The 23,123-nt window shown below is 49.7% G+C and overlaps 9 protein-coding genes across 9 annotated transcripts; 4 read left to right on the top strand and 5 right to left on the bottom strand.

The window, feature by feature from the left end:
- Positions 1 to 1,132: 1,132 nt before the first annotated feature.
- Positions 1,133 to 3,243, bottom strand: ANOM_007742 (nucleoporin NDC1; the record flags this gene model as incomplete). The annotated part of the gene is made up of 3 exons (XM_015552998.1): positions 1,133 to 2,690; positions 2,748 to 3,015; positions 3,111 to 3,243. The coding sequence occupies 3 exons, from the start codon at positions 3,241 to 3,243 to the stop codon at positions 1,133 to 1,135; spliced, it is 1,959 nt and encodes a 652-aa protein (XP_015404319.1).
- A 401-nt stretch (positions 3,244 to 3,644) lies between these two features.
- On the top strand, positions 3,645 to 4,763 carry ANOM_007741 (SNAP receptor PEP12; the record flags this gene model as incomplete). Its single annotated transcript, XM_015552997.1, has 2 exons — positions 3,645 to 3,941; positions 3,997 to 4,763. 2 exons carry the CDS (start codon positions 3,645 to 3,647, stop codon positions 4,513 to 4,515), a joined length of 816 nt encoding a protein of 271 aa, XP_015404316.1. The 3' UTR covers positions 4,516 to 4,763.
- Positions 4,764 to 4,865: 102 nt separating this feature from the next.
- On the bottom strand, positions 4,866 to 5,348 carry ANOM_007740 (cytochrome c1 heme lyase CYT2; the record flags this gene model as incomplete). Its single annotated transcript, XM_015552996.1, has 1 exon — positions 4,866 to 5,348. The coding sequence occupies one exon, from the start codon at positions 5,346 to 5,348 to the stop codon at positions 4,866 to 4,868; it is 483 nt and encodes a 160-aa protein (XP_015404317.1).
- Positions 5,349 to 6,310: 962 nt separating this feature from the next.
- Positions 6,311 to 7,622, top strand: mvd1 (diphosphomevalonate decarboxylase MVD1; the record flags this gene model as incomplete). Its single annotated transcript, XM_015552995.1, has 2 exons — positions 6,311 to 6,408; positions 6,479 to 7,622. The coding sequence occupies exons 1-2, from the start codon at positions 6,338 to 6,340 to the stop codon at positions 7,620 to 7,622; spliced, it is 1,215 nt and encodes a 404-aa protein (XP_015404315.1). The 5' UTR covers positions 6,311 to 6,337.
- A 293-nt stretch (positions 7,623 to 7,915) lies between these two features.
- Positions 7,916 to 13,300, bottom strand: ANOM_007738 (putative killer toxin sensitivity protein (IKI3); the record flags this gene model as incomplete). Its single annotated transcript, XM_015552994.1, has 12 exons — positions 13,266 to 13,300; positions 13,030 to 13,207; positions 12,744 to 12,963; positions 11,187 to 12,346; positions 11,040 to 11,132; positions 10,427 to 10,986; positions 10,215 to 10,368; positions 9,820 to 10,162; positions 9,523 to 9,764; positions 9,338 to 9,471; positions 9,009 to 9,288; positions 7,916 to 8,943 (listed from the first exon to the last, which is right to left on the bottom strand). The coding sequence occupies exons 2-12, from the start codon at positions 13,205 to 13,207 to the stop codon at positions 7,916 to 7,918; spliced, it is 4,392 nt and encodes a 1,463-aa protein (XP_015404314.1). The 5' UTR covers positions 13,266 to 13,300.
- Positions 13,301 to 13,579: 279 nt separating this feature from the next.
- On the top strand, positions 13,580 to 17,106 carry ANOM_007737 (ATP-dependent RNA helicase MTR4; the record flags this gene model as incomplete). The annotated part of the gene is made up of 6 exons (XM_015552993.1): positions 13,580 to 14,326; positions 14,377 to 14,467; positions 14,521 to 15,582; positions 15,636 to 16,231; positions 16,287 to 16,852; positions 16,926 to 17,106. The coding sequence occupies 6 exons, from the start codon at positions 13,580 to 13,582 to the stop codon at positions 17,104 to 17,106; spliced, it is 3,243 nt and encodes a 1,080-aa protein (XP_015404309.1).
- Positions 17,107 to 17,866: 760 nt separating this feature from the next.
- ANOM_007736 (cut8/STS1 family protein) lies at positions 17,867 to 18,872 on the top strand (the record flags this gene model as incomplete). Its single annotated transcript, XM_015552992.1, has 2 exons — positions 17,867 to 17,942; positions 18,010 to 18,872. The coding sequence occupies 2 exons, from the start codon at positions 17,867 to 17,869 to the stop codon at positions 18,870 to 18,872; spliced, it is 939 nt and encodes a 312-aa protein (XP_015404308.1).
- Positions 18,873 to 19,983: 1,111 nt separating this feature from the next.
- Positions 19,984 to 21,272, bottom strand: ANOM_007735 (DUF3984 domain-containing protein; the record flags this gene model as incomplete). The annotated part of the gene is made up of 3 exons (XM_015552991.1): positions 21,217 to 21,272; positions 20,974 to 21,158; positions 19,984 to 20,938 (listed from the first exon to the last, which is right to left on the bottom strand). Exons 1-3 carry the CDS (start codon positions 21,220 to 21,222, stop codon positions 19,984 to 19,986), a joined length of 1,146 nt encoding a protein of 381 aa, XP_015404307.1. The 5' UTR covers positions 21,223 to 21,272.
- A 421-nt stretch (positions 21,273 to 21,693) lies between these two features.
- Positions 21,694 to 22,812, bottom strand: argB (ornithine carbamoyltransferase; the record flags this gene model as incomplete). The annotated part of the gene is made up of 1 exon (XM_015552990.1): positions 21,694 to 22,812. The coding sequence occupies one exon, from the start codon at positions 22,810 to 22,812 to the stop codon at positions 21,694 to 21,696; it is 1,119 nt and encodes a 372-aa protein (XP_015404306.1).
- Between the last annotated feature and the right edge of the window lie 311 nt (positions 22,813 to 23,123).

Below are 23,123 nucleotides of genomic sequence, written 5' to 3'. Positions count from 1 at the left end.
AACATTCTGGAGAATGCCTGTATGAAAGAGGAAGCGCCTCCTGAACCCAGAAACGCCACTAGCAACGGCGGACCAGGCCCTGCGATAGGAACAACTGCGACACTTACGTCAAATAAGATAAACGAGGTCCTCAGTGGCTGCTGACAACCATTGCGCCGCTGCTTACAACTGGACCAGGATTTCTGTGGAGTTACAATGCTCTGACGCGCTGTAGACGACTGCGAATTTGTGTTTCCAGGGCACGTCGATGCATTCTTCTTTGCCTTTATCTTCCTTTTCTAAGGTTAAAATACCCACTTTTCGTCGTCAGGATCACATTTTACCGAATCCTGCCCGTTTACTGCTACTCAGAGTAGGCGGGGTGCAATTTTTTCTAGTGCATCTTTTTTCATGCATCATATGCACTCAGCTTCTGCATTCAACAAAAACTTTTCATCTGGGACAAATAGGTCATGGTACAGAGCGGGATTATGGTTGATTTATAAAGCATCGGAGGGCAATCTAGCATGGAAAGGGAGAACTGTCATCATGATGTGGCATGATATACTTGCTTTTCCTTCATACTATCGTTTTCATTCAGCCAACTTTTGGCGATGGCGGGACATGGAGTCTTGGAGAAATTGACTTGGGAGGTTGTGTCTGGGTCTTTTATTGCACATGGGTTGTTTTCTTTCTTCATCTCTGCTTCTCTTCATCCCTTTTTTGCCTCCTCTTCTCACCTGTTTATGGTCGTTATGATGTGGCACTTGTGGACTTTGTACCGGGTGCTTGGTACCTCTGTAAATAGAATTCTGTATATGGCTAAAAGAAAAAGGATATACAAAAACTCGACATACTAAAATAGAGCGACGGTCTGAGCAGGCAATGAATAGCCAATAATAAACAAAAAGAAAAAAAAAGTCAAACCCATTGAATTCAATGCATCGCAACGCCAGAACAATGCATGGGAACTAATCTAAGTCGTAACTTTTTTCCACCGCACAAAGTAGAACCAGAACATACAACGACCAAAAGCCAATGTTCATTAAGACAATGGGCGAAGTATAAATACACCGACCGTCTACACCGGGTAATTTCATAAAGCAAACCAGAATCCATCCCCGGTAGACTCTCATGACGCCTGTTTCAAAGTTTAGAGTCCTTCCTCGATTAACCCGGCTGCTTCCTTTGCCAGTCGTAGGTCCTTGCCTACGAGTCCGATGTCTTTGAGGTAGAGGTTGAATGCAGATAGAAGGTCCTTGAGGGAGCTCTTGAGGGTGTCGAGTACGAGATCCACATCTGGGACTCGACGGGCCTCTGCTTGTGCTTCGGGTTTACTTGATGGTGGGAAGTTGACGTCTGTCCAGTGGGCGTCGAGACCGCCGTGGATAAAGGGCTCCAGGGTCATGATGGTGTTCGTGAAGAGGCGTACGACGTCGGGCACATCGGTTTGGACTTTGCCGTATTGGTCCTCCTGCAGACTTGCAATGAGGAGGCGGGTGAGCGACTCGATGGCGTCGACGATGGGACATAAGTTTGCGTGTGGCGCGCCCAGGACAATACCTGACAGGCGGCGGTCGTACGTTTGTCGGAAGAGGAGGCCTACTGGAGAGCGGAGGAGTTGTGCGATGAATGGGTTAAGGTTTTCTGGCTTGCAGGTTGAAGGACCTGTGAGCATTTTGAGTTCTTGGGATGAAGCCAGAAGTTTCTGCTTGCGCTCCGGGCTCAATATGGCAGTGGATGCACGGTCGAAAACATCGCGGGCTTTGGCTCGGGCAGTAGGGGTCCAATCTGCCGATTGTCCATAAGACTTGGCTGTTGCGCTGAAGGCTTCCCCGATCTTTTCCTGCCGCGAGCTTGCTTTGGGGGAGGGAGCGAATACGTTGTCCGCTTTGAGAGGGTCTGTTAACCGTGGTAGAGTGCGGAGAACCGGTTCGGTCGGTTCAGCTTGTGCGGGCTTGGGACCCGATGGCGGGTTCTTCTGTTCATCGATGCGAGTAGAAATGCCCTTGATAACCTCGGTGGCAGATTTCAGGATCTGCGACCACGCTGGACCACCGTCACGATCAATATCATTGAAGATCGCCTTTCGTCGGTCAGGAAATCTTTGACTGATGAAGCATAGCTCCCAGAATGCGAAAGATTGAACGGTCTCCTTCTTTGCGGTCAGCCCCGTCAATAAACTGCCATTAGGGTCTTTCGCCTCAGCCGTCAACGGCTGACCACGCTTGAGTGGCTCCTTGCTAAGGAACGCGGAGAAGAAAAGATTGGCGGTTTGCCAGCAAAGAACCAGGAGGCTTCCGGAGAACACCGTGCGTAGCAGCAAGCCTGGGCCAATTGGGCCAATAAGGCCTGGAGGAGCCGCAGCAGACCGAGGGAAGTCCCAGAACAATTTCGCCCAGTACATGGTGAAGCTCCAGGCCGGGCTTCTTAGGACTAAGGTATACACCACAGGACAGACTGCGGCGACCACAGCACTTCTTGTGAAGCCGTCTTTTATAAGCCCAGGCAATGCAATTTGTATGCGCTTAGACACCGGCTCCACTGGATGGGTTCTCTGATCAGCATTCCCGGCAGCCCGTTTAGCAACGGGAATAGGTACACGGTCGAAATCGTAATACAGGTGGACAACAGATTGCACAATTGCGAGTAATAGATGGTAAGTGTAGAGGTAGATCGGCCTTTCGTTTAAGCTTGCGCGCTCGTGGGGTCTATTTTTCTTTTAGCTCACGAGGCGCCTTAGTTTGAATACTGTGGGGGGCACATACCGGCCTCTATTAACCCACTCCAAGTGTGCTCCACTAGGAGATGACCATTTATAGATCTCGCTAAACCACCATGCCGAGAAGATATACCATCCAAAAGTTTGGACGACATCGAGTGGGAAAATGTACTTAAGAGTGCCCAGGGGAGAGGCTGTCGTTCGCGAGCCAATGTGTATCTGTCCAACGCGCAATACGAAAACGACGAGACTGCAGATAAAGAGCAAGACAGTACGAATTCCACACGCTCCAATTGGGAACCAAGCCCATAAAACTGGTGGAAAGTAACGTTGTTAATTACCAATTCGTTCAAATGCAGCATTTCCAAGAATCGGCCACTTGTAGTAAGAAAAGGGTCCTGCTACTTACAGGAGGATTTATCTCCAATCAAGAACGCGATTAAGTAGCAGACGAGTAGCGCTAAAGCAGAAGCATGAACGAAGCGTCGGTGCAGCGCTGAGGTCAAGATGCGCCGATATGGGCGCGGCCGGATAGCAGCCATGATGCTAGTTCAATTGGGGGGGGCTCCAAGATCTCTGAGGTAGAGAAGGAATGGAATTTCACAGCATGATCAGAACTGCTGCGCAGTATTATTCCTATCTGCCCGGGCTAGGAGACCAGGCGGCAATTCGACGTATGAGCTGAACGGGCAACCGAAATTCCGAACAGTGACGGCAGCATGCGACGATAAATTGAAGCTTTTTGAGAAAAGCATCAAAACACACACTAGCCACAACCCGTCGGTCAGGTGATGGACCCACCAGCCACGCATCATGTGGTTGCAGCCTGGAAATCCCGGCAGAAACGCAGGTGACCGCCCGGCGATCCGCATGTTGACGTTCCATCCGGCGGCCATCCTCCAACACTATTCCATTCATCATCATCTACATCGCATCGCCCACCATGTCTTTCGACCGTCTTAGCTCTCTAGAATCACAGCCTACTACTTTACGTCGCTCCGACGATCCACAATATCGAGATGACCCCGAGTTCTACCAACTCACCGAGAGTCTTTCAAATCAGCTATTCAACCTAACCTCCAACATCACCCGGCTATCGGACCAGATCGCACTTCTAGGGACAAGGCGAGACACGGAACGAGTCCGCGAAAGAGTTCACAATCTTCTGGAGCAGACTCGCACAGGGTTCAAGGGAGTAGGAGAAGGTATCAAGAAGGTGCAAGCATGGGAGGATGTTAATGTATGCGAATACAGCTCAGGCTCTATGTGATGCGCTACTGACAATCATTCGATAGCCTTCTCAAAAATGGACACAGCAAAAGCTATCTTCAGAGTTTAAGGCTACTCTGGAGGAGTTCCAAACTGTCCAACGCCGGGCTTTGGAGAAGCAGCGCGCATCCGCCGTCGCTGCCCGCACGGCCGTGGAAGAAGGTGAACAACCAGCGGTTGAAGGAGCTACGCAAGAACAGCAACAGCTACTTCAGGAACACCCTCGACTTGCGAACCAAGATGAGGTGGATTTCCAGGAATCTCTAATCATTGAGCGCGAAGCAGAGATTCGCAATATCGAGCAAAGTGTTGGCGAACTCAATGAGTTGTTCCGCGATGTCGCCCACATCGTGCACGAGCAAGGAGGCCAGCTCGATATAATTAGCGAGAATGTTGAGAATGTTACACACGACACCCGGGGAGCTAATGTTGAGCTCCGCAGTGCCAGCAGACATCAAAAGAATGCCCGCAACAAGGCTTGCTGTCTGCTTGTCATCCTTGCCGTGATCCTAACTATCATTGTGCTGGCGGCTGTTATTGGATGAATTGTTTCAGTTACGCTCTAATGTTTCCACCTATCATTCCTAGTTTGCTTGTACTGTTCATTATGGCGACTTTTGTTCATGATATCCTCTTATACACAGTTCTATGTATTGTTACGACCTATCTTTTTTTTTTTTTTTTTTTCTCTCGTGACTCGACTTATGACCAGCAGGCGCATGCAGAGTGAGGGAAGTGTATCTCATTTCGTCCTTCTATCCTGATTTATTCCTTCTAGAGTATCATACATAGCTTGTGTGTTATACAAAGATTATACATCAAAGACCATCGCCCAATATGCAACCAAACTCCAAATCGCCCTTATGTGCATCGCGAACGTAAATGGTGGGTCGCTTTACAAGCCTGTGAAGCGGCTGAATCTCATCCTGCAGCCTTCAAAAGTGTTCAACTTCGGCCGTACGTCCAAGTAGAAGCTCAATTTGCCGGGTCCGGCATTAGCAGCCAAGCCGGCCGGTCCACCGTTGGCTCCAGCCGTCTTTCCTTGATAGAAATCAATGACGTACTCGACCCTCTCACCACCGCATCTCTCTACAACCCAGTCATGGCGATCGAACGGTAGTTGGTAGCCCATTAGGTTGTTGATACGAGCACGAGGACTGAGGAACTGGGGGTCAACGCCCAGTCCGCGGAATGAATATAGCTTCGGGCCTCCACATTTCTTGCTGCCAGGATCAGAGCGAGGTGCTTGCTTCTCCCATTCTAGGATCTGTTGCCAGGCACGCTCGTTGACGGCATTATGAATTGGGATAATGGATGCCACGGAAGTTGCTAGTTCAGTGGGCGAAGTGCTAGAAGTCGGTGTGTTGCCTTTACGCATCAATGCTTCGAAGATTGGCGCTCAGAAGGGTAAATCCAATTCCCGCTCGTCTCATCATGGCCTGTTTCAGATTCCGCATTTGAGGGCGTGCCGTGCGATACAGGTGTAGCATATGGGGATGGAGCTTCCGCGGCAGCCTGGGGAGACGGTTGTTTCGAGTCTTGGTCGAAAGCTCTGGGGATACTGCTCACTTCGCGGTCGCTCGACAGTGGTCGTTGTAATTTTGCTTTTGGCTCTCCGTCTTCTGTAGGTAAAGGATGAGGAGGACCGCCTGAGGCCTTGTGTTGCTGTAGCCAAATCTCACGGGTCTTGTGATCCACTGGACATGTTGCAGCTGGTGCTGACTCGGCGGCAGGTGCTGCCTGAGTACTCGTGCCAGATCCCATTATCGGATGTTTTCTAATTTTCTGGAATTGATTGACAGGGTGGACGAGAAATGCCGATGACAAATCGGGGTTGTTGATTACTATGGAAGAAGATTTACTTGCGGAAGGCGGAGAGAGAAATTCTGGCATAGTCACCGCCTTACAGTGGAATTGAATTTGCTCCACATTTCTTCTTTGTCGGGAAGGCGGTCTTTCCATCCGTCATATCGACCATAGCAAATAGAACATGGCACAACATCTGAGACTCAGTGATCCATTAGGACTTCTCATATTCATTACGGGAAGAACTGTCAGAGATATCAATTAATCAGCGACAGGGTCAAACATATTCTTGCTACACAAGAGACACAGCTGAACCAGTCGTAGGACTGCTTGCGCCTAAGATATAGACTACTGTATACTTAGATCGTGTACCAGGTCCCGCCTTACCAGAACGGGAATAGCGTGTCCGTGGAGAGCTGAGATAAATGATATTTCCCAACAGGGAAATCCGTTGCCCCTCAATTCTCCAGCGCTCTCCCTCGTCTTTAGCAACCTCTTCTTCTCCCGACGTGCCTCTCCTTCCTGTATTATCCGATAATTAATACCTCCTATTCTAAAAGTATGGCTGCTTCACCTGACAGTACGGTCTTTCGGGCCACTACCACAGCCCCAGTCAACATTGCTGTTATCAAGTTTGTCGTCCATACCCCTGAGGATCACGATTGTCACTAGGCTACATTGATACTTACCATGACTTTGAAGATACTGGGGTAAAAGAGATGCCACTCTTAACCTGCCTACGAACTCCTCCCTCTCCGTAACACTCTCGCAGCGTTCTCTGCGCACCCTCACCACGGCCTCATGCTCTGCCAAGTATCCAACTGCTGACGAGCTCACCCTCAACGGCAAACCTCAGGACATCCAGTCCTCTAAGCGCACCCTTGCTTGCCTTTCGAATCTGCGTTCTCTCCGCCAGGAACTTGAAGCTGCTGACTCTTCTCTGCCGAAACTGTCTACCCTCCCCCTGAGGATCGTCTCCGAGAATAACTTCCCCACCGCTGCTGGTCTCGCCAGTTCCGCTGCCGGTTTCGCAGCGCTCGTCCGTGCCGTCGCGGACCTTTACCAGCTTCCTCAGTCTCCTCGTGACCTCAGCCGCATCGCTCGCCAGGGATCTGGTTCCGCCTGTCGATCTCTGATGGGTGGATATGTGGCCTGGCGCGCCGGAACTCTTGTCGATGGTAGCGACAGCTTGGCTGAGGAGGTCGCTCCTGAATCACACTGGCCTGAGATGCGGGCTCTGATCCTGGTCGTCAGCGCTGAGAAGAAGGATGTCCCCAGCACGGAGGGTATGCAAACCACCGTCGCTACGTCCAATCTCTTCGCGACTCGCGCAGAATCTGTTGTACCTGAGCGGATGGCGGCTATTGAGACCGCCATTCAGAACCGGGATTTCCCTGCCTTCGCAGAGATCACTATGCGGGACTCCAATGGCTTCCACGCCACCTGTCTCGACTCCTGGCCTCCAATCTTCTACATGAACGATGTCTCCCGCGCCGCCGTTAGGCTCGTCCACGATATCAACCGTGCCGTCGGTCGTACTGTTTGTGCTTACACTTTTGATGCTGGTCCGAACGCCGTCATCTACTACCTTGAGAAAGATTCTGAACTCGTCGCCGGTACCGTCAAGGCTATCCTGGGCGCCAGCAGCGAGGGCTGGGAGGGTCCCTTCTACGAGCCCCTCAAGAACCTCACCGCTCCGGGTGTGGCATTGGATAAAGTGGACTCAAGGGCTGTCGATGTGATCAGGGATGGTGTCAGCCGTGTGATCTTGACCGGCGTCGGTGAGGGTCCCGTCAGTGTCAACGACCACCTTGTCAGTGAGACGGGTGACATTCTCTCCAACTAGAAAGAAGATATAAAACCCAGTTACTCTAGCGTTTTCGGGCAGAGTTATGAAACATATCTAATTTAAACATAAACTTAGCGGAATCTGCTTCACAGAAGATGCCCTATGTTAAACTATTCGCGAATTATGTCGGAAGCAGAGTACATATCACAGGTCTACAAATAATAATCGTCATAGCTTTCCTTGATATATATTTTATTAATCAACAATTCTAATATTCCAACTTTTTCGAGACCCTGTTTTATAAGAAAACTCGTGGACTGTACTCGGACATTTCCTTCGACGTCAAGGCTTCAGTTCAGCAACGCCGACTGCTTCAGCTCCTTGACCGCCGGTGCTTCTCGAACAGCTAGGGTAGCGGTAATGCTGTCCGCGAAAGCACGCTGGCCACCCTTGAGTGAAACCTCTTCAGCGGGATTCGCATTAGTCTCGGCCTCAGGGCCGTCGGTCTGTTCACCTGCTGGAGGAGCGACGGCACCGAATACTTCCACTCGAGAGTCAGTACACAACTTGAGCACCTCCTGCATAGCCTTTTCAATAGCAACGGCACGCTCCCGCATGCCCCGTCGGAGCAGTGCATTAACAAGAGTCTCGACCTCAGACACCGTGGAGTTGACTCTTTCGATAAGCCGCCGTACACTGTTCACCAGGTACTCTTCCTCGTACACGGTTCCCTTCTTACCACTAGCACGCTTACGCTCTTCCTTCCGACGGGTCTTGGAAGTCTGTCTCGACATATTCGTCTTGCCAGTCTTCCCAGTCTTTCCGGTGTATCTCGTGAACATGCTGCGACCAGCAAGAGTAGAAGCATCCGTAGGTGCAAGAGAGACGTTATCTGGGATATCGACACCCATCTCTCCTCCCATCGTGGGGTCACCTCCGAAATAGGCCAGCGGGTCAGTAGCACGGCGAACGCGCAGCTCCCCGATACGCGGTACTTGGGCGTTCAGCTGAGACCGGAAGTCGGCAAGAAGGTCGGTCATGGAGCCCATGGCGTCTGCCAGGCCTGTGTCCACGATTTCCGGGACGAGGCTTTGCTTGCCGTGCAATGCGAGGAGGCGCGTTGCGTCGGCGAAGCGAGAGCCGCGGCACAGGAGACGGGCGGCCAGCGGGATGTCGTGGAGGTGTTCTGCATGGACGTGTGCTGCGGAGACGTAGTCTTTGTTCTCGTCTGTCAGGGTCGTGGCTAATTCGAGTGCGTGCGCTTGGAGCTTTTCCTCTGATAATGGGACCATCATTGCGCAGTACAGGGATTCACGCCAGAGATGAGCCCGCTGGTAGCATTGATAGGCGTCGGAATAAAGGGAAAGGGATTCATAAGCTGGGATTGGTTAGCAGCTGATACATTGTATTGTGGGATAAGGAGATATGTGTGGAAATACGTACCGATGGCTGCTTCTTTGTATTTTGACTGATCGTAGAGGTAGTCGGCGTGGAGATTGGTCATGTCGCGTAGTTGCTCTTGCTGGTATTTGTAGAGATCGATGGCATCCTTATAGAGAACATGTTTGATAGCATACGCCCTTAGCTCGTCATGAGCGTTAAGCGCATGAAGATGTCGCAGAGCCTTGGCCCATCGTCCAAGATAATTATCAATTTCGAACTGTCGTCGAAGCTCGGGCAGCTGCTGTAGCTTGCGCAAGAATGGGAGGTATTCTCGAGGATCCTGAATGGCTTTAGAATGATACTTTAGCGGGTTTGCTAGCGTTACTTACACGCTGGGCTTGCTGGGCAACAAGCAACGTGAGCTCGAGGTCGTAAAGGCCCAACGCGGTATCGTATAAACGGTGGGCATCGGACAAGAAGCACATATGTTCGACTGCGTCTTCTGCTTGTTCGGAGCTTTGATCTATTGTAAGGTGAGTGGCTGATCAAGTATGATGGCAGGATTTAGACTCACCTCTCAGGCGTGCAACCAGTTGAAGACCAGCCTCAAGGTCTGGTGGCGATTTGACAACGTGTGCCGTGACGAGATTGTGCAGATTGGTATCAATCTTCTTTTCCAAAGCAGCCAAGAAGGCATCGCAAATCCGATTAACCTTACCATCCTTGGCTGGGGCCTTAGTGGCAGGGACGATATTGTCATCCGTCTTAAGTGTCTTCAGTGTATCCTTGTACAGGGTCTCTGAGACATCCTCCCCACTGCATATGGTTAACAAGGAAACCCTCTACGAGAGAACCCACATATCGGACATACCTTAGACGGGACAAGAACTCGTCGATGAAGTCAACCCTTTTCACTTGGTCAATGAATAACGGGACACTTTCCATGAACTGTTCTGGCGCGTAGTCATGAATGATATTCATATCTACCATTTGGCTGCGACAGGTAAGGAAAGCCGAGCGGTAGTTCTTGCGATCAATAAATGACCTGATGCCTGCTAGGACCAGAGCACGGGGGTACGTGGTCTCAATATTTCCACGCGGCGCCTGCAACACAACGGCAAACACACTAGGTATTACCGACACCAAGCGCGAACTACGCTCGATGCTTCTGCAACGCTCATCGGTCTCTGGCGTATCAGGAGGGACCTCCATATCTGCCGAAAGTTTAGTCATGCTGCGGCAGGAAGTAGTCTTGGAAGCACTCACCTTCTGCCCTGGTCAAATGAACGAATTTCAGGAGATGCTGAGAAGTAGTGAACAAGACATGGGATGGAGTCACAAGGAACGAGGTGCAGTTCTTCGCAAGCAGAGTCTTATTCGCATACAGTGCGCCGGTCTTTGTCATGGAGATCAAAAGAAGCTTCGAAAATTAGCATGCGCGAGAAATAAGTGGTGAGCTAGGGTCCAAATGGTATTACCTCGTCTTCTGACAACTGAGCAGCCTTGGCCCAATAGGTGTCGACAGAAGGACTCTGCGTGTACGGGACTGCTAAAAATTCATCTGTAGGCGGCATAGAAATTGTGGAGTAGGTAATTGGTTGCCCATATTGGCTGATATGAGATATCCAAAGTGCTTCGTGATTGAGAGATGGAAACACCGAAACCAGTTGTTCGGATTCGGCCGCCTGGTACGCGATCTTCGTTGTTCTAGTTTCCAAAGCCGTTCGCTCGATGTTGGCATTATTTGGCCCACTGCTCTTGAGAATATAAACCTCATTCTCATTGATAAAAGCGATTTGCCGAGGTCTGCTGTCAGAAGCATCAGATAATGGATAGCTCGACTCAAGAATAGGCGCAGCCACTGGGCGAGTCTTGAGGGACCACATGAAAATAGAGAAACAATCCTTCGTCAGGACAGCAATACGAGTACCCGACTTGCTGAATGCGACGTCAATGATGTTCGAGTCCAATAACAATTCATTATGGGCCATAGGTGGCGGGACACCCGCAAGCCTCAGCGGAGTCAACTTGAGGGTTTCTTTGCTTGGTTAGAGGCGCTTTACATCTGCTTTGGACGCAATTGAAACTTACTTCCATCAATCACGGCAACAGCTCCAACATCATTTGGCACAAGAGTCGAACCATGATCGACGTCAAACACAAACTCCGCGTCCAATATCGACTCTGCAATGCAGTCAGTACATATTCCTTAATCAATATCCGATGCAGAGAAAGTACCCGAGGCGCCTGCAACAAAGCGCAGTGTCTTCTCTTGGTGCCACTTGAAGGAGAAAGAGTTTGGGAAACTGGGGTTCACGACCACAGGAACCTCCTGCTTTAAGTAGTAGTGATAGTTACCCATTGTCCAGAACTGGATCCTGTCTTTGAATTGAACAGCGAGTACCGTCGAATCGATATTCCAGGTTAAGTGGATATCTGACGCCCATGAGGACTTTTCTTCCTCAGTGAGGCGAAGTGTAAACTCTCCATGACGCAAGCCGTTTCTTTCGAAGAATACAACATCGACTCGATCGTCACGTCGTTGGATACCAGCAATAAGATTGCCATAAGGCCTCCAACTCAGGGCCCCTTCTAGTCCATCCACTGGCTCGCTCACACTGTCTAAGGTTCCCTCTCTGGAATACACACGGATTGCGCGACGAGTGCCCTCTTCGATGCTGTTTACCGCAACATAGGCACCATCTCCCCGCCAGGTAATGGTCGTCCTCCCGTCATCGTTGTTGCTCAGTTTTCCTTCGTCTACCTTTTCAGGGACTGTAGGGTCACGAAGAGCCTTAGCTCGCTTCCCTTGAAACTGCGTTTCCTTCTTTCCCCAGCCAACGGAGACATGTTGAGACGCCTTCAGGTCCTCTGGGGTGAAGGTGATTTCAGCCACATTCTCGAACTCCCGGGTCATGTACAAGAATGTGTTAGCTCTTGTGGTTAGAGCCAACAGTTCCTCGTCTGGAGACCAGGTAGCAGCAGTGATGCCAACGTCGACGGAGCCCAGAATCTCAATCTTGTCCTCTCCGGGGAGAGGTTCTTCACGGACAATAACAATATCACCCCCTTCAAGTACTAGACAGGCACTAAGGTTGTCCGCAAAGTAATGGAGCGAGAGAACCCGGTCACAGGGAAGGTCTGGCAGGGGGCAAGGTGCATCCCACGAGGCGATGCACTCAAATACATCTGCGCCTACGGGCTCGGAGAAATAGGCGTCTTGACGCTTTCTCCGAAGTTCAATAACTGGATTGGCCTCTGTAGGACCGAAGGTGCAAATTACTGCATCCGACGCAGTGTCCCAAGCAGTGGCTGTTAATGGCAGCTCACTCTGAAGCTGCACCTCGGCGAGGCGAACATTTTTCAAGTTGCGCATATCTGATAAGTTTAATTGTAATCTTTTTTTTTTACCCCGCGGCCATGAATCAATGAAAGCTCCGGGGTATAAGAAGAAGAAATGTAGAAGAATTTAAAACAGAATGAAAAAGAAAAAAGAAAAAAAATTAAAGCTAGATCAAGAATGAATCTTCCATGTAGCAGTTGGACAAAGAAGTATAGATTATGTTCCTACAAGTTGCGGAGCTTTGCAAACATATCGGATGCGGACCAAAAGATTTTAATTTTCTCTGCAGACAAAAAATCGACCAATGACTTCATCCATATTCTAATATGGAATCAGCCCATTTCGACCCAAATTCACTCCCACCACAACTACGAGCTCATAAATATACTAGAATGCAGCTTATTGAATACACCAGAAATCAGAGCTTAACAATCGATTCTTTAGCTTTATACACAAATTCCGAATACTTCCAGTGTAGGGTACATTTTCGACCAATTCCCAGTGCCCAACGATCCCATGGCGCGGAGAAGGTATACATTGCGAAAACCCGCTTAGCGAGTCTTGTAGGTTTGCCAGACTGTAGAGAAGATCTTGTTAGATATTCGACCAAAACCGTCGGCAAATTGAAGAATAACATACCAGCAATGGCAAAGGGAGCACCGAAACCGGTGACTAAACGGTAGAAGTCAGCAACGCAGAACAGATCCAACCCGTAGCGATCAATTGAGAATCACTCACTCATGAAGGCCCAGTACCTGACGAAGAAGAACTTGGTAAGAGGGTTGAAGGGGATGTTGGAGCGAGGACCCTCAGCGTAGTGGAACGGGCTGCCGAGCTGGGCGCGGGTGGTGGAAAAGCCACGACGGGCGACGAAAGAGGTGGCCATTCTGGCCCGGAGAGCGGTAGCGGCGTTCATCTTTGGCTGTGTCAGATGCAATTGGGAAGATGTATATCTCAGCCAGCAGTTTACCTACCTTGAGGAAAGCGGCAGAGCACGGATGGTCAAGGCAATCTACTCTTTCTCGTAACTGGCGGGAAGAGTAGGAGTGGTGGAATGACAATCGTCGGCCCGGGATATAGGTCACGTGCTAGCTATTCCGAACGGCAAGTTTCTCCGGCGGAAAGTCCAGCAGGAGTGGCTCTGGCCAATCACATGCCGCCTGGCTCAAAAGGAACATTGAAATTTCTCAGTGAATCGGCGAGTGCGACATAGTGCGACGAGCACTTCAACCATCCGGTCGTTGTCCGTCCTTGCTCCTTGCGGCCGACCTTGAACGTTCGACCGACCATGGATGAACTTTTCGATGTTTTTGAGGACCAGCCCCAGGCTGTCAAGCCCTCTGACGGAGCTCCCAAACGTTCCAAGAAAGACAAGAGCAAGAAACGTCAGGTCAATGGCGATGTGAAGGAAAGTGGCGCCACTGTAGAGGCAAAGGAACCCGTCGCCGTCGCCGATGCCCCTGTTGAAGAGACTTCCGAGCCAGAGGAGGGCGACGCGCCTACAACAGACAACAATGAACAACCAGATGCGAAACGGCCGCGACTCGAGAAGGAACCGGAGCCCGTGGTAGCCGACTTGTTCGAGACGGCGCAAGAGCGTGAAGTCGCCGGGTCTGCAGGACTTCAAGCCGCCAATGATTCAGCATCAGTTGTATTATCGCATCAAATTCGCCACCAGGTCGCGATTCCACCGAACTATCCATATGTGCCCATTTCCGAGCATAAAGCTCCCGAGAACCCGGCGCGAGTATGGCCGTTCACCCTCGATCCGTTCCAGCAGGTTTCCATCGCATCGATTCAAAGAGAGGAAAGTGTACTTGTTTCAGCCCACACTAGTGCTGGAAAGACCGTGGTCGCCGAATATGCTATCGCCCAGAGCTTGAAGAACAACCAGAGAGTTATTTATACAAGTCCAATCAAGGCCCTTAGCAACCAGAAATACCGAGAATTTGCAGCGGAGTTTGGAGATGTTGGCCTAATGACTGGTGATGTTACCATCAACCCGACGGCTACTTGTTTGGTCATGACAACGGAGGTAGGTTTCCTCACCCTTGTTCTGGGCCTTGTATTCTTAACATGATTTAGATTTTGCGGTCTATGCTCTACCGTGGCTCTGAGATCATGCGTGAGGTCGCGTGGGTTGTCTTCGATGAAATTCATTATATGCGTGATGCGAGTAAGTCTCTTCAGGGTTGACGCTGGGATTCATCTCGTTAACTGGGGATATAGCCCGAGGTGTGGTTTGGGAGGAAACCATCATTCTGCTTCCAGATAAGGTTCGATATGTATTCTTGTCCGCCACAATCCCCAACGCCATGCAATTCGCCGAATGGATCGTCAAGATGCACAACCAACCTTGCCACGTTGTTTACACCGATTACAGACCGACACCCTTACAGCATTATTTCTTCCCTGCTGGTGCCGAAGGAATCCACCTGGTTGTAGATGAGAAAGGTGTTTTCCGTGAGGAAAACTTCCAGAAGGCTATGAGCACTATTGCGGACAAAAAGGGCGATGACCCAGCGGATGCCATGGCCAAGAGGAAAGGGAAGGGCAAAGATAAGAAGTTGAACAAAGGTGGAAATAAGGGCCCAAGCGACATCTTCAAGATCGTCAAGATGATCATGATCAAAAACTATAACCCTGTGATCGTCTTCAGTTTCAGCAAGCGTGAATGCGAGTCAGGTGCTCTACAGATGAGCAACCTAGCCTTTAACGACGACTCTGAGAAGGAAATGGTTTCCAAGGTTTTTAACAGCGCGATTGAGATGCTCTCAGAGGAGGACAGGAACCTCCCGCAGATTCAAAACATTCTACCTCTCTTGCGCAGAGGTATCGGTGTCCACCACTCTGGTCTTCTTCCCATCCTGAAGGAGACCATTGAAATTCTCTTCCAAGAAGGTCTTATCAAGGTTCTTTTCGCTACTGAAACATTTTCTATCGGTCTCAACATGCCCGCGAAAACCGTTGTTTTCACAAGCGTTCGCAAATTCGACGGATTCAGTCAGCGCTGGGTCACCCCATCAGAATTCATTCAGATGTCCGGTCGTGCTGGTCGGAGAGGTCTCGATGACCGAGGTATTGTTATTATGATGGTTGGTGAAGAGATGGATCCCGCTGTAGCGAAGGAGATCGTCCGTGGTGAACAAGACCGACTGAATTCAGCATTCCATCTGGGCTACAACATGATTCTGAACCTCATGCGTGTAGAGGGTATCTCACCTGAATTTATGCTGGAAAGATGTTTCTACCAGTTCCAAAATACTGCCGGCGTTGCCACTCTTGAAAAGGGTATGTGTATACCCATGTGTTGATACTATTTCATCTTGCTAATTTGAGTACAGAGCTTGCTGAGTTGGAGGAGAAGAGGGCCAACATGACTATCTCTGACGAAGGAACCATTCGTGAATACTACGATCTGAGGAAACAAATCCGCCAATTCACCGATGACATGCAGGCAGTTATAAGTCATCCCAATTACTGCCTTCCCTTTATTCAGCCTGGACGCTTGATCAGCATCAAGCACAAGGATGTAGATTTCGGATGGGGTGTCGTTGTTAACTACAAACAACGCAAGCCCCCAAAGAACTCGACTGAAGAACCTACACCGTACCAGAAATATGTTGTTGACGTTTTACTGAGGATCGCCGACGGGCCGTCGGTGGGCACTAAGACCTTTGAAGAATTGCCGTCCGGCGTCAGGCCGCCGAAGGAGGGCGAAAACTCCCGCATGGAGGTGGTGCCAGTAGTCCTCAGCTGTGTCCACTCCATCTCTCACATTCGAATTTTCCTCCCGAAGGATCTACGTTCAGCAGATTCAAAGAATGGGGTAAAGAAGGCTTTGGATGAAGTGCAAAAGCGCTTCCCTGACGGCATCGCTGTACTTGATCCGATTGAAAATATGAACATCAAGGATGATAACTTCAAGAAGTTGCTCAGGGTAAGATAAGTTTCGTTGTGAATGGATGTCTAAGGTGTGCTAACGCAGACCGCAGAAAATTGAAGTGCTTGAATCTCGTCTCCTCTCTAACCCATTACACAATTCGCCACGTCTGCCGGAACTTTATGAACAGTACTCAGACAAGGTTGAAACTGGATCCAAGATCAAGGCCACCAAAAAGAAGATCTCCGAGGCTATGTCGATCATGCAGCTTGACGAACTCAAGTGCCGCAAGCGAGTGCTTCGTCGGTTTGGGTTCATCAACGAAGCGGAGGTCGTGCAATTGAAAGCCCGTGTGGCCTGTGAAATTAGCACGGGTGATGAGTTGATGCTCAGCGAGTTGCTTTTCAATGGTTTCTTCAACAATCTTACGCCTGAACAAGTCGCTTCGGTGCTGAGTGTATTCGTTTTCGAAGAGAAGTCCAAGGAGACCCCTGCCCTAACACGGGACGAGTTGGCGAAGCCCCTCAAGGAAATCCAGGCGCAAGCCCGAATTGTTGCCAAGGTTTCTCAGGAGTCAAAGCTCGCTGTCAATGAAGAGGAGTATGTGCAGAGCTTCCATTGGGAGTTGATGGAGGTTATATATGACTGGGCGAATGGCAAGTCCTTCGCTGATATCTGGTGAGTCCCTGTTTGCCACCGTTTAGTTCAGAGTGAGACAAGACGCTAATGATTCCTTCTTTCATCACATCAGTAAAATGACGGATGTGTACGAAGGCAGTTTGATCCGCGTCTTCCGCCGATTGGAAGAATGTTTACGACAGATGGCACAGGCCGCCAAGGTCATGGGGAGCGAGGAACTTGAGAGTAAATTTGAGACCGCCTTAACCAAGGTCCGCAGGGACATTGTTGCCGCACAGTCCTTGTATCTATAGACGTACGACTCCTACTACTACAACTACTACCTTACTTCTCTTACAGCGATATTACTTTCATCCCAACCATCGTGTTTCCACTTGTGTTTGACAAATTGTCATGATGAGTGGTGGTGGTGGCATTTCCCTGGCGTCGGAGGGCTTGAAAAACAGGGTATCATCGTGTGGTTTGCTTTCCGTGTAATTACTTTACCATATGTTTTTATGGGTGAAATGAAATAAAAATTAAAATTCATGAGAACTTTTGCGTATAGTTCCCACCCCCTCAAACTTTGTATTATGATGATTGATGATGGTAACGGTGATCATGGCAAGGGGGCCCAGAGCAACGGAAATAAATCTAAAACAAAACAAAGATTCGAGTCACTGTTTGAGTTTTCATAAACCTTCAAGACTGAAGTTGGAGGCCAAAAACGAAAAAAAAGAAAAAGGAATGAATATAAGAAAGTGACGATAAGGAAAATAATGTCGTAGTCATCATGGAGACTCGACCTGCACAGAAGGCGTGCGTTGCCTCCCGCAACCGCCTTTTCCAGTCCACCGCTTCTCTGCTTTCTCTCTTCCCCACCAATTCCATCTTCTCTCCCTCACTCCTTCAGTCTCTCTTCCTGTATTTTTTGTCTTTCCCTTGCATTCTCTCTTCCCTCTGCACCCTCTCCTCGTGCCCTGTAGCTGACTTCTTATAATACCCCATACCACCGTCGTTCAGTCAGCGTCAGGTTTCTCCCATCTCTCCGCCCACCAACTGTCCGTGGTCATCATGAACAGCTTGGTGGCTACACCACCTGTGCCTCCACACTTTTACGAATATTCCCGTCTTTCCTCCCCTCGTCCAAGTAAGAAACCCCCTTACATTGATAGCCGATGGTCGAGATAACGAATATGCTAATGAATATCTTCCAGTGTCTACACCAACCTACACCCCTAATAGCCGCAAGCGGAAAGCCGACGACGATGGTAACGATCATGATGGACGAATGTCTGCCTCCCCGACGAGCTCGCCAGCATTCACACCGAGGTCTCTTCCTAGTCGAAATCTGAAACGGGCCCGCCCGAATGTCAGCGGTCGACCCCTGTCGCTTCCTCGTTTGCTCGAGACCTTAGATACAGATGCTCTCCGAGGGGTCCTTCGATCGATGTGTGAACGCCATCCGGGACTAGTTGATGAAGTTGTTCATACTGCTCCTCGCCCGAGTGTATCCTCCGCTCTTCAGGTGCTTCGAAATTACCAATCTACTCTCCAATCCTCCTTCCCCTTGGGTGGCAACCCGGCATCCGACTACGCTTATAACCGAGTTCGACAACCTCTATCCAATCTTCTAGATGCCTTGAGCGACTTCACACCGCACTTCTTACCACCTAACGAAACCCAACCTTCTTTATCTCTAAATTACCTAGATGGCGCCACCGAAATCATTCACGCATTACCACGATGGCACACGCCCCAGAACAACATAGAGCGGGACTCTGCATACGATGAAATTTGCAAGGCCTGGATCCTTGTGATCCGGGAGGCTGCCAAACGTGGCGGGGGCATTCAGTTACAGTATGGTGGTTGGGATCAGAAGTTGGCGAAGCACAACCAAAACTCCGGTGGTAAGCTGCAGGCGGCCGTCAACGAGCTTGGAGTCAGTTTAGGATGGATGCACGGACCTGAAACCCAAACTCATGCAAGCCCAGGCGGTAATGACTTTGGGTCCATCCGGGAGCAGCTGCTGTCCGGCACCTACGGACTGGGGACTCCAGTTAAAGTTGGGCCATGGTAAACCCACCAACTTCTATGACCTATTTATACCCTACGATTATCCTAGAGACACCTATATCTTCTCGTCTTCGATATCCCCAGAACTACTGTCTAAATCCTCGACCGTGCACATCTACGTATGATACGATCACGATACCAACTGCATGAACTAGAGAGTTGAGGGTCAACTTGGCGTTTACAGTGTGCAAAGAGACATCCTTCTTTTTTTTTTTTTTTTTTTTTTTTGTCGCCCTCTCATTTTCATCTTGTGCCAGTCAGAGTCCATCTGTATGTTGCCTTTCCTTAGAGTATCAGCCCGTGGCCCAGGTTTCATTTTATCATCACCATGTCATTGTGTCATCAAGATTAAGCATGGTTTTCTATCCTTCTTTGATTCATTTCCTTTGGTTTTCTTTCTTATTCTACTACGATCGACATTTCGGACGTTTCTTGAACTTTCTACCGAACTATATTGATTAGGTTTCTATCTTTTCTACCTTTCTACCTGACTTGTATACCCTTTCATATTTTTCTTTATTCTACTGGAATGTGACTTGTGTTTTGTTCTCTATGCATCTTGGGAGGACTCAGTTATATACTGAAATTTTCGGTCACCGGGTCAGGTTACGTGTCAAGTAAAGGACAAGAAGAAAAAAGAGAAAAAAGAATTATTCTGATTTGTGTCACTGTTTTATGGGCAGTGGACGCAAGATGGATTGAACAACTCAGAGGACCCATCAGCCCCGTTACGTGGGCATCTGCGCCATTTCCTCAGGGGTAGTGGAGCGAGTGGATTGAACCCATGGAACCAGTATCAGAATTGCTGACAGGGGTCTGTTGGGCAGAATCAACTCGGTGAGGGATGAGGCTAGTATTGTTGGAAAACTGACTTTATGTCTAGCAAAGAGGACGTATTGTTTAACAACTATGTAAAAGATGGAGTCGAGAGTTGTGACGTGACATTTAGAACAGTGTTATATTAAATATCATATGCGTTACAGTACATAACGAGGAAATATTCGTATGGTCATCAAATCCATGTCTTAGGTTGAACAATTATATATACCAAAAAGCAATCCACAATCTGACATTCTATACGCCCCCCATGCTTTACTCAAGCAACAGAATCATACTCATAACAGCGTACGCTTCATCACACCAAATAGCCACCATGCATCTTCCCAGCCCCCATGGTCGCCTGGTTTGTCTATCACTGTCGGGTCCTCAGGATCGCCAATGGTCGACGCACCATCAGTCCTATCAGTCCGTCCTGATATGGATACCTGGTCGTCGTCTTCATCAGCGGCACTAGGCTCTGCCCACTCAACATTCTTGGGAGCCTGGTCAACAGGCCCGCTGGAATAAGAAAGTGGCCAGTCATCAACACCAAATACTGTCCATTCCACCATGCGATCAAACCAGCTGCCCAACCCAAAACCGCGCTCTCGGGTCAAGCGCTGCAGCTCCAGCTCATCGATATCATCCTCTGAGTCAGAGTACTCGTCAGAATCAGAGGTATATTCCTCTTGTTGAAGAATCGCCATCTCCGCACGGATACGCTCGTCCACAAAATCCGGGATGAAATGTCGCACATCAAGCGCAGGACTCTCTAGCCTGCCGCTATCACCCGGCCTAGTAGAAGTCATCTCGAGGCCGGTCATGGCAAGGTCAGGCCGACTGCCCCTTCTACTGACAACGCGCGACCGAGAGGCCGCCGGGGTTGACCGCCCAGATCTGGATTTCCTAGTCACTTTGCTAAAGTGACCAGGGGACTCCACGTCGTAGTTACCTTCATCAACTAGACTAGTCGAGCTCTCTCGCTTCGCGAGCCAACTCTGGCCCTTCTCTTCTCGGGTCGACGAAGCTAGTGCGATCCCAGCGCGGAGCATCCACTCTGCATCGCGACGACCAGCTGAGTCTGACGGGCGAGGACGAGATGAGTGTCGCTTCGTCCTCGGCGTTTGGTGGTGAAATGGTTGGGCATCATCTTGGCCTTCGAGGTTGGTGTCGCTCAGGTGTGCGCGGGTCGAGCTTTTACTCCGCTGGTGGTGTCGGGCCTGGACCCGCTGCGGGAGTGAGACAAGAGACCTGGGGTACCAGGAACGGAGTAACTAGAGAGATACGAAGTCTTTGTAGGTATATCATGGGCATTGTGGTAGGACTCAGCATCTTCAGCTCTGGGGGTAAAGTAATCCTGATGCTCGACATCGTCATCAATGGGGAATCGAGATGTCAAGGGAGCTAGGGAAGCATGGTTTAGTGAGGGATAAGAGCGGCGCGAGCGAAAGCCGCCCCCGGAGTGCGAAAGCTGTTGTGGAGTCATTAGAAGGTAAATTATTACTACCCGTCAGCAGGGAAGTACATACCTCCATCTAAAGTGCCTGGGGCCACGGAGGGCAATAAATATCGGAAGAGGGAACTAAGAGAGTGGCAAGCTCATTAATGGTATGATGGATGCAGCAACTCATGAGATTTTGGAGGGTTGTTGGCCTTGTTTTGTCGGCAACTCCGCCCGTGACATGTGAATGCGGGCACCAACGGCTTTGCTCCATTCTGGACTTTTTTCTTATAACCTTTAGGGCTGTTTTCTTTCTGTTAGGTAAATTGGTAGGATTTTCCTTGATCAGATGGTAGAGTTCTGTTGATATCACTATGTCAGTGCTCGAACTACGGATTCTACCAGACACTGTTCTCGTGTGCTCCGTATATAGATGTGTTTTACTCCAATACATATTTCTGGTGTTCTATACATTAGGTTGGTATGGGAAGTCAGACACGTCCATTAATTCACTCGAGATGGATATTCAGACTATGTTTTTGATGATTTAGTTCTTTTTCAAGGCTTACTCAATCTTTCCCTTATTGACAACAAAGCCCTCCATGGCTGAGATCGCAGCCCACAGCCGATTCTCCGCCTCATGGAAGACCAGGGATCGCGGGCTGTAGAAAACTTCATCGCTGACTTCCTCAGGGTGACGAGGCAGGCAGTGCATGAACTTCCAGCCTTCGTTCGCACCACCACGCTTGGCAAGTTCCGAAGTGATCTGGAAGCCCTCGAAGTCCTTAATTCGCTTGATCGACTCAGCCTCCTGTCCCATGGAAACCCAGGTGTCAGTCACCAGGATATCTGCACCCTTAACCGCCTCCTCAGGAACGTTGGTTTCAATAATCTTTCCTGGCTTCGAGACACCATTGCTGGCCTGCTTGATGAACTCCATCATCGGAGCAGGAATCTCATAGCCCTTCGGGGTCGCAACGGCGATATCAATACCTAGCTTGGTAGCAGCGATCGCCATGTCGAACAGAACGTTGTTTGCATCGCCAACCCAGGCAATCTTGAGGCCCTCGAGACCCAAACTATCCGAGCGATGGGCCTTAGGAGTAAATGTTTCGTAGATGGTCTGGAAATCGGCAATGGCCTGGAGGGGGTGGAAGGAGTCACAGAGAGCGTTGATCACAGGCACCGTTGAGTGCTTGGCAAGGTCTGCAACTTCAGCGTGCTTGCCGACTCGGGCTACAATGCAAGAGACCATGGAGGAGATTACAACTGCAGAGTCATATAAGGACTCATTGACCCCAAGTTGGATATCATCCTTGCCTAGAAACATTGGATGTCCTCCCAAGCGCACCACAGCCCCTTCAGTAGATATCCTGGTCCTGGTACTGCGTTTGCTGAACAGCATGGCGACTGTTTGCCCAGTCATCGAGCCAAGCAGATTCTGAGGGATGGACCCGGACTTGATGGTTCTTTTGTGTGAAGATGCATTGCGGACGAGGGTTGCGAACTCCGTTGAGGTAAGATCAGCGATGGAAAGGAAATGGCGAGGAGCAAACGGCGAGGTGGGGGGAGCCGTAGAAGTAGTAGTCTGAGAAGAGTATCGGCGCACCGCGTTGAGTGGGATCCTCTGGCGCAAGGTATGGTTGCCGTAACGAGCGGCGGCTAGCTTCAGACCGCAAGTCATGATGAGATAATTCAACGGTGGTGTATGCGGTGAAGCAATGGCGTACAGGAGGAATATATAGAGCAAGAATCGGGGAATTGAGATGACTCAATTTCTTACCGGACTAAAGGAAAGAGTCACCAGCAGCAACAAAAAAAAGAAAAAAGAAAGATCGTACCTTAGCTCGCTCGTCGAGTCAGTTCAGTCAGCTTGAAAGCGTTAAGTGTGACTCCTCCAATGTGATCCGCTTTTTCCGTCTCCACACCACGCCTTCTCCAGCTCGGGTTAGCGTCGTATGATTGCCGATCATCACGCTGATTCACATTGATAGG

Source organism: Aspergillus nomiae (genome assembly GCF_001204775.2).
Source record: "Aspergillus nomiae NRRL 13137 chromosome Unknown contig00272, whole genome shotgun sequence".
In the NCBI taxonomy this organism is placed as follows: Eukaryota; Fungi; Ascomycota; class Eurotiomycetes; order Eurotiales; family Aspergillaceae; genus Aspergillus; species Aspergillus nomiae.
The sequence above is the reverse complement of the archived record's forward strand: the minus strand, read 5'-3'. Positions and strand labels throughout refer to the sequence as shown.